The sequence below is a fragment of the Osmerus eperlanus genome, chromosome 16 (assembly GCF_963692335.1).
Source record: "Osmerus eperlanus chromosome 16, fOsmEpe2.1, whole genome shotgun sequence".
NCBI classification, from domain to species: domain Eukaryota; kingdom Metazoa; phylum Chordata; class Actinopteri; order Osmeriformes; family Osmeridae; genus Osmerus; species Osmerus eperlanus.
The window spans coordinates 14,785,906-14,799,370 of record NC_085033.1 but is presented as its reverse complement, the minus strand read 5'-3'; the positions used below and the strand labels follow the sequence as shown (position 1 = coordinate 14,799,370).

At 54.3% G+C, this 13,465-nt stretch overlaps 2 protein-coding genes across 2 annotated transcripts; both read right to left on the bottom strand.

The window, feature by feature from the left end:
• Positions 1-18: 18 nt before the first annotated feature.
• fam151a (family with sequence similarity 151 member A) lies at positions 19-4,215 on the bottom strand. The gene is made up of 9 exons (XM_062481058.1): positions 3,971-4,215; positions 3,505-3,651; positions 3,152-3,301; positions 2,704-2,866; positions 1,832-2,056; positions 1,516-1,652; positions 1,265-1,399; positions 911-1,191; positions 19-610 (listed from the first exon to the last, which is right to left on the bottom strand). Exons 1-9 carry the CDS (start codon positions 4,146-4,148, stop codon positions 221-223), a joined length of 1,806 nt encoding a protein of 601 aa, XP_062337042.1. The 5' UTR covers positions 4,149-4,215; the 3' UTR covers positions 19-220.
• Positions 4,216-6,636: 2,421 nt separating this feature from the next.
• Positions 6,637-9,751, bottom strand: lrrc53 (leucine rich repeat containing 53). The gene is made up of 5 exons (XM_062481600.1): positions 9,523-9,751; positions 8,837-9,029; positions 8,286-8,642; positions 7,207-8,046; positions 6,637-6,650 (listed from the first exon to the last, which is right to left on the bottom strand). The coding sequence occupies exons 1-5, from the start codon at positions 9,598-9,600 to the stop codon at positions 6,637-6,639; spliced, it is 1,482 nt and encodes a 493-aa protein (XP_062337584.1). The 5' UTR covers positions 9,601-9,751.
• Between the last annotated feature and the right edge of the window lie 3,714 nt (positions 9,752-13,465).

Sequence of the window (13,465 nt, the reverse complement as noted above, 5' to 3'; positions counted from 1 at the left end):
GTGGGATTTTTTTTATAAAGATTTTTTTTTTAATGAAACAGTAGTTGGTATTGGTTACGTTTTGGTATATTTAATTAGGTTCTGAACATTATATTGTTTATGTACAGTATGTAACACATAATACATATCACATAACATAATATGAAGACATATCACTAAATCATCCATTCATCCATTAATTGTTAAATCATGAGTTCATCCAATAAAACTTCAGAGCCGTTTATGATTGGTCCATGTCCATGTAGATCCTGGTCCTGTATTGGTCAGGAGTGCAGTAGACCCGCCTCTTTCTGCTGACCTGACGTAAAGTCCTCACAATTTGTTCTTTTCCCTCTTCCTCTATAATCCTGCCTCTCTCCACCCCCTCCTCTACTATCAGTGAATACTTACTCTGCAGCCCCTTTAGCCCCTTCCCTGACCTCCCAAGAGGCTCCGCCCCCACCTGCAGAGCCACGCCCTGCCACGCCCCCTCCAGCAGCACCTCCATGTCGCGGACCAGGGGTGTGGTGTACCCCTCTTCCAGAGCCTCAGGGGGCCAGCTGGGGGCCAGGGTGATGTGGGAAAACACCTGGTTGACGGTGGCGAGGTAGGCCTCACCAGAGATGTAGCCCTGCAGAAGAAGCAGAGAGAGAGAGAGAGATAGTGGGTTCAACAAAGGAAGAAGGAGAAAGGGGTAGAAAAAAGAGGGTTTGAAAGAGAGATGGTGAGAGAGAGATGGTCAGAAACAAATGAGTGTGTAGCTGTGTGTGGCTGTGTGTAGCTGTGTTTGAGGCTGTGTGTGTGATGTGTGTAGCTGTGTTTGAGGCTGTGTGTGTGATGTGTGTAGCTGTGTTTGAGGCTGTGTGTGTGATGTGTGTAGCTGTGTTTGAGGCTGTGTGTGTGATGTGTGTAGCTGTGTGTGTGATGTCACCTGTGTGGAGAAACAGCCCTGCGACAGCGCCATGTTGACCCAGACCGGGCGGTACAGACGGTTCCTGTCATACAGCTCGCTCAGCACACGCAGAGAACCTTCCAGAACATCCCGGTTCCCGACCCGAAGGTAGAACCCCCAGAGCCCGGAGGAGGAGAGAACCCTGTCCAGACAGGCCCAGAGGGAGAACACTGGGGCGGAACCGGAACCTTCCAGAACCGGGACACCGGGTTGTTCCGGAACGAAACCCACCGTGATCACCAGCATTCCACCATGGTCGCCTTGGGAACAGGGAGAGGAAGTGAGATCGTACGGTTCACAGGAAGGAGGAAGTGGGAGTGAGTGTGTGGGTACCTGCCAGTAGAGACTCCAGGGAGGCGGAGTCTCTGACGTTGTGCCACAGGATGTCCCGCCCATCTCTGTGTTTGGACAGGAAGTAGTCATGCAGGTCTCCTCCAGGATAGAACCTCCGCACCCTCCCCCTCTGATCTGACATCACAACCATACACACACACACACATCAGCAATGACAAGAGGACAGGAAAGGAGAACAGAGCAGAGAGGAGAGGAGGGGAGAGGAGGAGAGGAATTCAAGTTTTTCTCACTGGCGGCCTGTTTGAAATTAGAAAGGATGGGTTCGTAGATGTCGTAGTAGACTCTGCGAGGGTGGCTGTTGTCTCTGATGAAGAGCAGATCCTCCACACTAGGGTTCACGTTGCCCTGCCACAGGGTCAGGCTGAACCTGCAGACCAATCACAACACTCAGACTAAACCCATCGACCAATCACAGGGTCAGGCTGAACCTATGGACCAATCGCAGGATCAGACTCAACCTATGGACACATTTTAACAGCCTGACTAAACTTGCACCAATTAATCAGTTAGCTAGCTAGCTAACTGGCTGGCTGGCTAGTTGGTTACCGTGGAGATTGGCTGAGCAGCCATGCGATGTGAGGCCAGCCACTCCTGGCCATGAGGACGTAGATGGGGAAGGTGATTGGCTGAGGGGCCAGCCTGATGATGTCGTACATCTTCTCCACCATGGCTTGAGTGTAGGTGACGTTGGGGAACTGAGGAACATACAACACGGCCCACCCTGGAGAAAGGGTCACCTCCGGAAACTTCTGCTGGACCAGGGACAGGAAGCTGGAGGAGAGGAGGAGGTGAGGGGGAGGTGAGGGGAGGAGGGAAGGGGAAGAGGAGGTAAGGGGAGTAGAGAAGAGGAGAAGGGAGGAGAGGAGGAGGTGAGGGGAGGAGGGAAGGGGAAGAGGAGGTAAGGGGAGTAGAGAAGAGGAGAAGGGAGGAGAGGAGGAGGTGAGGGGAGGAGGGAAGGGGAAGAGGAGGTAAGGGGAGTAGAGAAGAGGAGAAGGGAGGAGAGGAGGAGGTGAGGGGAGGAGGGAAGGGGAAGAGGAGGTAAGGGGAGTAGAGAAGAGGAGAAGGGAGGAGAGGAGGAGGTGAGGGGAGGAGGGAAGGGAAGAGGAGGTAAGGGGAGTAGAGAAGAGGAGAGGAGGAGGTGAGGGGAGGAGGAGGTGAGGGGAGGAGGGAAGGGGAAGAGGAGGTAAGGGGAGTAGAGAAGAGGAGAAGGGAGGAGAGGAGGAGGTGAGGGGAGGAGGGAAGGGGAAGAGGAGGTAAGGGGAGTAGAGAAGAGGAGAAGGGAGGAGAGGAGGAGGTGAGGTGAGGAGGATGAGAGGAGGATGAGAGGAGAGGAGGAGGTGAGGAAAAGAGAGGAGGAGGTGAGGGGGGGGGGAAGAGAGGAGGGGAAAGGGAGATCTGGCTCCTGATTGGCTGCTGACCTGGACCCGTTCACCACAGGGTAGAACCCGGGTACGTTGGGACCATGAAGTATGTCTGCGTTGATCCAGATGGGCCTGTTGAGCCCTGAGGTCCGGTTCTTTTCCTTAAGCAAGTCCAGAGATGGACCCACTGCCTTCAGACTCTTAAAGTCCAGCTTCACCCCTGAGGGGGAGACATGATGGATCTTAAAGGGAAAGTTATCCCTGGATGTCACTCTTAAAGGGGATGCTTGGATAGAATATAGACTGGAGGTTAAGTATGTGAGGTATGTTGATATGCCCGTGGATACAAGATTTAGGAGGGTTTAATTATTTATTAAGGGTTTGTTTACGGGGTCATGAGTGGCAAAATCGATCATTATGGAGAAGTTTTACTCAAAAATGTCATAATTAATTTATCTGAAACTCAGGAGGTAGGGAGGGATGTATTCTGAAATTAGCCAATCACCTTTCCTGGATTTCAGCACGGCGTCCAGCCATTGGTTCAGAGTGTTGTCGCTGTAGACGTGAGGGGGGTGGGCCATGATGGGTAGTGTCGTCTCATTGGCTGTGTTCAGACCTTGAACTGTCACATCCGCCTCCAGAATCATGATGTCACCTGGAGGTGACAAGAGAGGGGTGGAGAGAGGAGAGAGAAGAAGAGAGAGAGCGGTAATGTAGAGACAAAGAACAAGAGAAGAAAAGGAAAGCTGTATAGTGTATAATTATATTGAAATAATTTTTCTCATAAATATACAAAAAATACAATATGAAAAAAGTTATTAGGTGATCTCTGATTGGTTGGTTGAGTGGAACCGTTACTTCTCAGTGCCGTATTCATCTCTGATTGGTTGTTGGCTCGGTGATACCAGGTGGCCAATAGCGCGTCTTTCTCCGTGATGTCACCCGTCTGAACCAGGAAGTCCAACATGTCTCCACCAGTAGAAAACCAATGGAGAGGATGAGGACCTGAGAACACACAGGTTTGTTTTTCAATCCTAGTTGGGCCCAAGACCGCACACACACACACCTACGTACACTGTGCAACAGCGACTCTCCTCACAACTTTCCTTGTTCACATATTACTGTGTGACACCGGCTACAGAACTTGGCCTCACTGTCAATGCTTTGATACTCTGAAAATGTATTCCTAGTAGTAGTAGCAGAAATTGCAGTATTAGTAGCAGAGACGAGTAGTAGCAGCAGTAAAAATAGTACTCTGGAAAGAGATCAGTAGCTTTGTACTAGGAACAGCAGCAGCAGTAGTACTAGCAGCATTCTTGCGTACCTGAGTTCTGCGTGACGACCACCGCGGTGACGATGGTGAAGAGGACCAGCAGTATTCCAGCGCACACACACACCATGATTAACTGTTTCTTCCTGAGACACCCCAGGTACCTGCTCTGGTCTCTACTCTCCTCTCCACCTCTCCCTCCCTCAGTCCCCCTTTCTGTGCTCCTGTCCATGTCCTCTCAGAGCTGAGATGTGTCCCTTGGAGAGGACTCAGGTGGTGTGAGGAAGATATATCTGGGGTTAAGATAGTGTGTGTGTGTGAGAGAGACAAAGTGTTGTTAAAGAGATAAAATGCAGGAGACCGTGTGTGTGTGTGTGAGACAGAGTGAAATCTAGAGGTTTTGATTGTGTGTGTGTGTGAGTAGGTGTGTCTATGTATGTGTGTGTCTGTGGGTATATATATATGTGTGTGTGTGTGTGTACACCTCAAGGCCTTGACAGTCTGACTGTTATCTACAGAGCAGAGGTTACAGTGATCTCCGCGCTGATAACATTGTGTGTTCCTGCTCTCTATCTCACCTTCCTCCTCAGCCTTGAAGCCAGGACGCTCCCCTAGTGAGACCACGGTCATGCCTGAACAGGGACCCACGCCGTGACATCGTCATGATCAGGATCTGTGATTGGTGTTGTGATTGTGACTTTGATGCCTCACTATTGTGGGACAGTGAGAGACACACACACACACACTCCACTTACACACAGCTTGTTGTAACAGCCACACGCGCACACACACTCGACACAAACACACACTACCATGTGTTCTTATCACAAAGTCGTTATTGTCCACCTATATACTCAGTCCTTCTTATCTCTCTTTATTACACACACTCTCGTTGACCATCTCAAATGTGATCTTCTTGCCCAGGGTGATGGAGGTCCACTGGAACTTTATGGTGCATTTCTCTCCCCTCCCATCCTCCTCTCCCCTCCCCTCCTCCCCTACCCTCCCCTCCCCTCCAGGGGACAGTCACCGTATCTTCTTGTCCAGGGCGGTGGGCGGTCTACTGGGACTCTTCTCTGGAAGCACCAGTCTGATCTTCCTCCTGGGGGAGGAGCCATCTTCAGAGGGCAGGAACTCCTGTAGAACCGCTGGGCTTGCAGACTGGGGAGCTGCATATTGCAAGGCTGCAGATTGTGGAGCAGCATATTGTGGACCTGCAGATTGTGGAGCTGCAGATTGTGGACCTGCAGATTGTGGAGCTGCATATTGCAGGGCTGCAGATTGTAGTGCTGCAGATTGTGGTGCTGCAGATTGTGGAGCTGCATATTGCAGGGCTGCAGATTGTAGTGCTGCAGATTGTGGTGCTGCAGATTGTGGAGCTGTATATTGCAGGGCTGCAGATTGTGGTGCTGCAGATTGTGGAGCTCCATATTGCAGGGCTGCAGATTGTGGTGCTGCAGATTGTGGTGCTGCAGATTGTGGAGCTGTATATTGCAGGGCTGCAGATTGTGGTGCTGCAGATTGTGGATCTGCATATTGCAGGGCTGCAGATTGTGGTGCTGCAGATTGTGGAGCTCCATATTGCAGGGCTGCAGATTGTGGTGCTGCAGATTGTGGATCTGCATATTGCAGGGCTGCAGATTGTGGTGCTGCAGATTGTGGAGCTGCATATTGCAGGGCTGCAGATTGTGGTGCTGCAGATTGTGGTGCTGCAGATTGTGGAGCTGCATATTGCAGGGCTGCAGATTGTGGTGCTGCAGATTGCAGGGCTGCAGATTGCAAGGCTGCCGATTGTGGTTTTGCAGATTGCAGGGCTGCAGATTGTGGAACTGCAGATTTCAGGGCTGCAGACTGTGGAGCTGCAGATTGCAGGGCTGCAGATTGTGGAGCTGCAGATTTCAGGGCTGCAGATTGTGGAGCTGCAGATTTCAGGGCTGCAGATTGTAGGACTGCAGGAGAAGCCAGAGCCACGGCCCGGCTGTTGTTGTTAGACAGATTTTCCATGGTGAGGGCACCAGGACCATGGTGAGCTGGCATGGACTCCCCCAGACCGGAGACAGGAGCCTGGGGGCCCTGGAGGCCCTGGGGGGGCCTGAAGACCTGGGGAGGCTGGGGGCCCTGGGGAGATGGACCCTGCCCAGCCTGGAGGCTCTGAGGCTGGGGGGTCTTTTGAGCGAGGCCCTGCCCAGCCTGGAGGCCTCCACCCTGGGGTAGGTTGAAGCCACGCCTGGGGTCCTGGGTCAGGCTGTGTGGAGGGGGCTGAGGGAAGGACTGGGTGACTGGGTAACCAGGAGGAAAGCTACCTTGCTGACCTGGCTGGAGAGGAGTGGAGTGTGTGAGGTTAGGAGCTAGGAGAGGAGACGAGTGTGTGAGGTTAGGAGCTAGGAGAGGAGACGAGTGTGTGAGGTTAGGAGCTAGGAAAGGAGACGAGTGTGTGAGGTTAGGAGCTAGGAGAGGAGTGGAGTGTGTGAGGTTAGCGGCTAGGAGAGGAGACGAGTGTGTGAGGTTAGCGGCTAGGAGAGGAGACGAGTGTGTGAGGTTAGGAGCTAGGAGAGGAGTGGAGTGTGTGAGGTTAGGAGCTAGGAGAGGAGATGTTTGTCTTAGGTTAGGAGCTAGGAGAGGAGTCGTTTGTGCTAGGTTAGGAGCGAGGAGAGGAGAGGTGTGTGGGAGATTCGGAGACAGCATAGGGGATGTTAGATTAGTCAGTAGTGAAGTAGTTGCTAGGTTACTTGGCCTGCCGGTATAAGACAAGCTGGGAGCCTGGAGGTTTTGTAAACTTCCTGTCTGTAAAGGAAGTCCGCCAAACCCCGCCCCTGGGAGGAGGAGGGGCTGTGAAGATGATCGTTGGATGGCGCTATGCAGAATGAAACCGTTTCCTTGGTGACCGGGTTGTGGAAGCCCATTGGTGTACGTCCCCATCTGTTGACCAATCGCAGAGCTCCCAGGTGGTCCAATTGGATCTGACTGCTCAGGAGATGGAGGCACTTGTGCAGTGTCGTCTCCCCCCTGGTCTCCCCCCTGGTCTCCCCCCTGGTCTCCCCCCTGACCTTCCTCACTCTGGGGTTTGGAGGAAGACTTCTTCGCTCTGGAGGAAACCTTGCTCTTATTGGCTGATGGACGTCCACCCTCAAGTGACCCCTCTTCATCCTCCTCTTCATCACCTCCCTTGGTCTCGGGTCCCTCGGTGGAAGATCTGCCGCGTTTCTGCGACAAAGGTTTTCCTTTGGATCCTCCTCTCCCCTCCTTCTCTCTTCCTCTCCTCTCCTCCCTCTTCTTCCCTCCTTCCTTGCCCGTCCTGGCCTTGCCCGCCGCCTGGCCGGACTCCGGCCTCTCCCTGCTGCTCCTCCTCGGGTGAACCTTACTCTTCCTCAGCGGGTTCAAGTTCAGCTTCACCTTCAGCAGCCTGCTGGACTGGACCTTGGGTCTCTGTTTCCTGTGGCTCCCCTCTCCCCTCCCCCCACCCTCACCCCTCCTCACGGCCCTGCCCTCGCGGCCAGTCGCCCCTGACCCGACCTCTCCGGGCACCTCCGTCTCCCCCTCACCCCCTTCCCCGGTACCGTTCCTCCTCCACCCCCCGCCCGCCACCTCCCCCGTGGAGCGTTCTAGATCGAACGTGACGCTCCGCTGGAAGCCCCCGCCTCTCGGAGCGTCGAAGCGGACCCGATCGGAGTGGTTCGACTTTGCCTCCGCGCCCCAGCCGTGAAGGGGGCCGGTGGTGGGGTGGTGTCCGTTGTGGAGAGCGCTCTCTCTGGGGTCGGGTCGGTGGCTCCCCTCCCTGCCTGGATGTCCTGCTTCTCTGTACTCGTAGGTCTGGTGGCAGCCATCACAGCTGAGCGTCTGGAAGTCAGATCCAGTTCCAGCTCCAGACCACAGTCTGTCTCCTCCAGGTGCGTAGCCCACCCTGGCCCCACCCTCCATGTCCTTGCCCCCAGGTACTCCCCCCTCTCCCCTCACCCTGCTGGGGGTCCTCTGAGTGGGGCCGAGGCGTCTGCCCCTGGCGCCCTCTAGTGGCAGTTTGCTGATGCGAGAGCCACGCAGCTGATAGGCTGATTCCTCTTCCTGATGACGGCTGATTGGGTGGCTGGCACGGGCCCCTGCTGGTTTGTCCAATGACCTTTCACCTCTGACATCTGTCGGTGAACAGAGAAAGAAAGGGCCAATTGAAACTTCCCAATCTAGATAAAAATGCATGTATATAATTTGTGTTCGCAGACAAATAGTGAGAGACACAGTGAAAATGAGTGAGAGAAAGAGATTGAACTATCATAAATAGAGAGAGAGATGGGAAAAAGAGAGTAAGGGTGAACCTAACCTCTTCAGCCCTCACCTTCCCCCCGTGACCCCTCACCTTCCCCCCGTGACCCCTGACCTCGGTGTGGCTCCAGTCTCCTCTCCCTCTCTTCAGCTCTGTACGCCCACGCATCATCCTCCCCATGGCTGCATTTGGGACACCTAAAACGGCCGCCGTGGACCCCCATCCTGGACTTAAGATGGCTGCCGTTGCTTTCCAACATGGCCGCCTCCCTGCCCCACGGTCCGCTGCCATTGGCCAGCATTTGTTTGGCGTCCAATCGGTCTTTGTCATCGTCCCACCGAGTGACAGTTGGTCCAGGCCCCGCCCCCCTCTCCCCCTCGGCCCCGCCCTTCTGTGACCTCATCAGGAAGCCGTTGCTAAGAAGATTCCGGTAGAGAAGGAACACCACCAGCAGAGAGAGAACCACTCCACCTGGAAACACAACAGAGAGAGAGAGAGAGAGAGGAGAGAGAGGAGAGAGAGGGAGGAAGGGATTTTAAACACAGTCGAATTCTGAGTAGAATACTCTAGGTACCATGTATAAATACAGTGACAGTAACTATACAGCTCTAAGTGTTCAGATGTCAACTGCCTCGACGGCCTCAACTGCCTCGGCTCCGCCTCACCAAAGAAGCAGCCTGCGGCGGCGAGGGCCAGGTCTCGGGCGTAGCGCCGGGGGGAGACGGAGGCCCGGGCCTCCACCTGGACCGTGATGTTCTGATTGGGGGGGACACAGTTCTGCTCTGTCAGCTCCAGCACCGTGGTAACGGCGGGGTTGTCAGCGCTCACACACACCAGGCGACGCCCGTTGTAGAGCACCTGGGGGGGGGGGTAACATCTTTACCTCATCATCAACCTCACCCCACCCGTGACCTCAGCCCTCAGCCCCACCTGTGACCTCATCCTCAGCCCCACCGTGACCTCATCCCTCAGCCCCACCCTTGACCTCATCCTCAGCCCCACCCGTGACCTCATCCTCATCCCCACCCTTGACCTCAGCCCCACCCGTGACCTCATCCTCAGCCCCACCCTTGACCTCATCCTCAGCCCCACCCGTGACCTCATCCTCATCCCCACCCTTGACCTCAGCTCCACCCGTGACCTCATCCTCAGCCCCACCCGTGACCTCATCCTCAGCCCCACCCTTGACCTCAGCCCCACCCGTGACCTCATCCTCACCCTTGACCTCAGCCCCACCCGTGACCTCATCCTCAGTCCCACCCTTGACCTCATCCTCAGCCCCACCCGTGACCTCATCCTCATCCCCACCCTTGACCTCAGCCCCACCCGTGACCTCATCCTCAGCCGTCACCTTATCCGGAGCCTCCATGTAGCTGGACAGGAAGGCGGCCAGCTCTCTCAGCTCACAGGTGCAGTTCCAGGTGTTCATGTCCAGGTTGAGGCTGCCCAGCCAGGCCAGGTAGGAGAAGCTCTGAGGGGGGGCCGAGCGCAGACGGTTCCTGGACAGGTCCAGGCTCCTCAGAGACGCCAGCCCTCGGAAACTGGGAATCACGTCAGCTGGGTGATTAGTCTGTCAGTCAGTCAGCCAGTCAATCAACCAATCCCTCCCTCCCCATCCCCACCTGTCCATCCCTCCCTCCCCATCCCCACCTGTCCATCCCTCCCTCCCCATCCCCACCTGTCCATCCCTCCCTCCCCATCCCTCCCTCCCCATCCCTCCCCATCCCCACCTGTCCATCCCTCCCTCCCCATCCCCACCTGTCCATCCCTCCCTCCCCATCCCTCCCTCCCCATCCCTCCCTCCCCATCCCCACCTGTCCATCCCTCCCTCCCCATCCCTCCCATCCCTCCCTCCCCATCCCTCCCTCCCCATCCCCACCTGTCCATCCCTCCCTCCCCATCCCCACCTGTCCATCCCTCCCTCCCCATCCCTCCCTCCCCATCCCTCCCTCCCCATCCCCACCTGTCCATCCCTCCCTCCCCATCCCTCCCTCCCCATCCCCACCTGTCCATCCCTCCCTCCCCATCCCCACCTGTCCATCCCTCCCTCCCCATCCCTCCCATCCCTCCCTCCCCATCCCTCCCTCCCCATCCCTCCCTCCCCATCCCTCCCTCCCCATCCCCACCTGTCCATCCCTCCCTCCCCATCCCCACCTGTCCATCCCCAGGTGTGAGAGGAGGTTGTCTGACAGGTCCAGGGTCTCCAGGCCCTGCAGGTCACCCTGGGAGAACGTGTTGTCCTCCAGCCCGCCAACCAGGTTCCCCTCCAGCTGCAACATCCGCAGGGTCCTAGTGCCCTTAAACCACGAGCCGTTAACCTAGGGAGAGTCAGACAAGGAATAAATCATGCATCCTGTCACTGTGTTTCACTCAGCTGGGAGAGTCAGGGTGTAAATGAGTCATGCCCAACACAGTTGTTCAGCCAGGCAGAATCAAACAGTGAAAGAACCACAACCAACCCACCTGTGTGAGCTTGTTGTAGCCCAGATTAAGCACCTCCAGGTGGGTTAGCTGGGAGAAAAGCTCCCCTCCCAGGGCCGGGCTGGAGAGCTGGTTGTGGTCCAGCAGCAGGGTCAGCAGCAGGCTCAGGTTGTGGAAGGCCCGGTCCGAGATGGTTGCTATGGCGTTGTGACTCAGGTCCAGCACGGAGACGTTGGAGAGGCCTGCAAGGGAGGTCATCTCCACGGAGGAGATGGAGCCCTCCGTCAGCATGAGGGCCAGGGTCGTCTCAGGGGCGCCTGGGGGGTGGAGGGTGATGCAAAGTAAGCTTTTCAACCTACCAATGAGAGGCACCGAATCTTCAAACCTACCAATGATGGAGGAGAGGCGGTGACAGATGACAGCGTCCTCTGAACACACCACGCAGGAGGCGGGGCACGAGGGGAGGCGGGCCCTGGGCTGGGCTCGAGTGATTGAAAACAGCAGCATCAAGAAGACTGCTGGAGATGGAACAGCATCGCCATGGAGATGGAGGGAGAGGGAGAGGGTGAGAGAGAGAAAATGCAGACAGACAGAGAGACAGAGGGAGAGAGACAGACAGACAGAGAGACAGAGGGAGAGAGACAGAGAGACAGACAGAGGGAGAGAGACAGAGGGAGAGAGACAGAGAGACAGACAGACAGAGAGAGGGAGAGAGACAGACAGAGACAGACAGACAGACAGAGAGAAACAGATTTAGAGTGATAGTCGATCTGAAGCAGGCAGGTCCGTTGTGTGTTTTAAACACCAGGTGTTCCGGTGGCGGCACCAGAAGCGTATCCATGGTAACGTTCGGCATGTCTGTCCTCTACCTACGTCTCATGTTGGGTCAAAGGTCAGACTGTGTGACCTGGGGTCGTCTTGGTGACCAGGCTCTCAGGACCACGGCTGCCAACACTGCACTCATCTTCATCGTCTTCATCATCTTCATCGTCTTCATCATCCGGGTCTACACACACTCCTCGACCCAGCAACACTAGGTCGAAAAAGTATATTTTTTCAACCTTTTGAGGAAAATATTTTGTGTCACAATGTGTTTTTATTTGTGTGTGTCATCAGTCAAGGTGTGTGTGTCCCTTGGGTTGTGTTTGTTTGCATGTTTGTCTGCATCTATGTGTGTGGTGCATGTGCATGTGTGTCATGTGTGTTGCGTGAGTCACAGCAGTTATGGCAACAGCTGTCATGCACACAGTGACCAGATAGGGAGCCGGCTAGCCTAGCTGCTAGCCTAGCCGGCTCTGATGAGCTTCTCAGGTTTCTGCTAGAGTATCACTTCTGGCTCCTGTCTCATCACAAATGATGACGTGGAGAGCCACACACACACACACACACACACCTCGGCTGATGACACACACATGCATTAAAACACACAGACAAAAACAAACAGCAACCCTAATCTATTACCTTCAGACTGGGTAATGGACTCCTCTACAGGGGGAAATGGTACAGTCCACCCAAGGAAGAATCCATCAACAGTGAATTCCTGGCTCAGACCAATGTTCCAGTCCAGGGGGTTTCATCAGGGTTCCTGGAGGTTGTTGTCTCTGTGGCATGTTGCAGGTGAGCTAGCCAGTGCTAGCACTAGAAGCTAACAGTAACAGTACTAACATGGGTAAGTAGTCACATAAACGTCTAAACAGATACTGTATTAACATTTAACTTCTTATCCATTTCACAGACACAGTATCTAAAGCGACATACACGTCGTTCATCTACAAAATACAGCAGAAGATCGAGGATCAGAAGAGCAGAGTTCTACCGTGTTTCAGAGGCTGGAGTCAAGGAACGGTCTGTATTTACCAGACACAGTGTAAAAGTAGCCACATCTCAGCTACCAGACAGTGTAAAAGTAACCACATCTCAGCTACCAGACAGTGTAAAAGTAACCACATCTCAGCTACCAGACAGTGTAAAAGTAACAACATCTCAGCTACCAGACAGTGTAAAAGTAGCCACATCTCAGCTACCAGACAGTGTAAAAGTAACCACATCTCAGCTACCAGACAGTGTAAAAGTAACCACATCTCAGCTACCAGACAGTGTAAAAGTAACCACATCTCAGTTACCAGACAGTGTAAAAGTAACCACATCTCAGCTACCAGACAGTGTAAAGTAACCACATCTCAGCTACCAGACAGTGTAAAAGTAGCCACATCTCAGCTACCAGACAGTGTAAAAGTAACAACATCTCAGCTACCAGACAGTGTAAAAGTAGCCACATCTCAGCTACCAGACAGTGTAAAAGTAGCCACATCTCAGCTACCAGACAGTGTAAAAGTAACAACATCTCAGCTACCAGACAGTGTAAAAGTAACCACATCTCAGTTACCCGGCACAGTGGACAACAACATCTTAATGATAACATTACATATGGCAGTGCAGAAAATGCAACATCTCAAATGCACCTGTATGTAGGGTGACCCCCTGTCACGCTTTGCGTTGTGTCGCACAGCATTTCCACCCCTGGTCCCTCACGTCGCATATTGATAATGCCGTGCGATACAGCGCAAAGCGTGACAGGTGGTCACCCTACCTGTATGGTGCTAGGTTGACCTACCAGTGAAAGATGTTAACCATCTGGTTGTCCCTGTACCAGCAGCAGAACCAGCAAATCCGTGTTTTGGACCAGCAAGCCCAAGGTTTTGTATGGGTAAGTCAGTATTTTGCACCAGTAAGCTTGTTCTGGACCAGTACCAGGACCGGACCAGCGCTGAGTGTGTGTGTGCTCTGAGAGCTGCTCTACTGAGGTGAGCTGGGTCAGGTTACCTGGACTCTGAGCATGCTCAGTAGTCACCTGATAGGTCCTGGTTGTGCCC

What these genes read in the sequence shown, in the direction of transcription:
- fam151a (XM_062481058.1), bottom strand. Translation starts at nt 4,148, where the DNA reads ATGGACAGGAGCACAGAAAGGGGGACTGAGGGAGGGAGAGGTGGAGAG. An exon ending in TAATTTCAAACAGGCCGCCA is followed by an intron (nt 1,400 to 1,515) that starts GTGAGAAAAACT and finishes TTGTGATGTCAG; the next exon opens with ATCAGAGGGGGAGGGTGCGG. An exon ending in CCTGGAGTCTCTACTGGCAG is followed by an intron (nt 1,192 to 1,264) that starts GTACCCACACAC and finishes CCTGTTCCCAAG; the next exon opens with GCGACCATGGTGGAATGCTG.
- lrrc53 (XM_062481600.1), bottom strand. Translation starts at nt 9,600, where the DNA reads ATGAACACCTGGAACTGCACCTGTGAGCTGAGAGAGCTGGCCGCCTTC. An exon ending in ACATGGAGGCTCCGGATAAG is followed by an intron (nt 9,030 to 9,522) that starts GTGACGGCTGAG and finishes CCCCCCCCCCAG; the next exon opens with GTGCTCTACAACGGGCGTCG. An exon ending in GAGACTGGAGCCACACCGAG is followed by an intron (nt 8,047 to 8,285) that starts GTCAGGGGTCAC and finishes GTTCACCGACAG; the next exon opens with ATGTCAGAGGTGAAAGGTCA.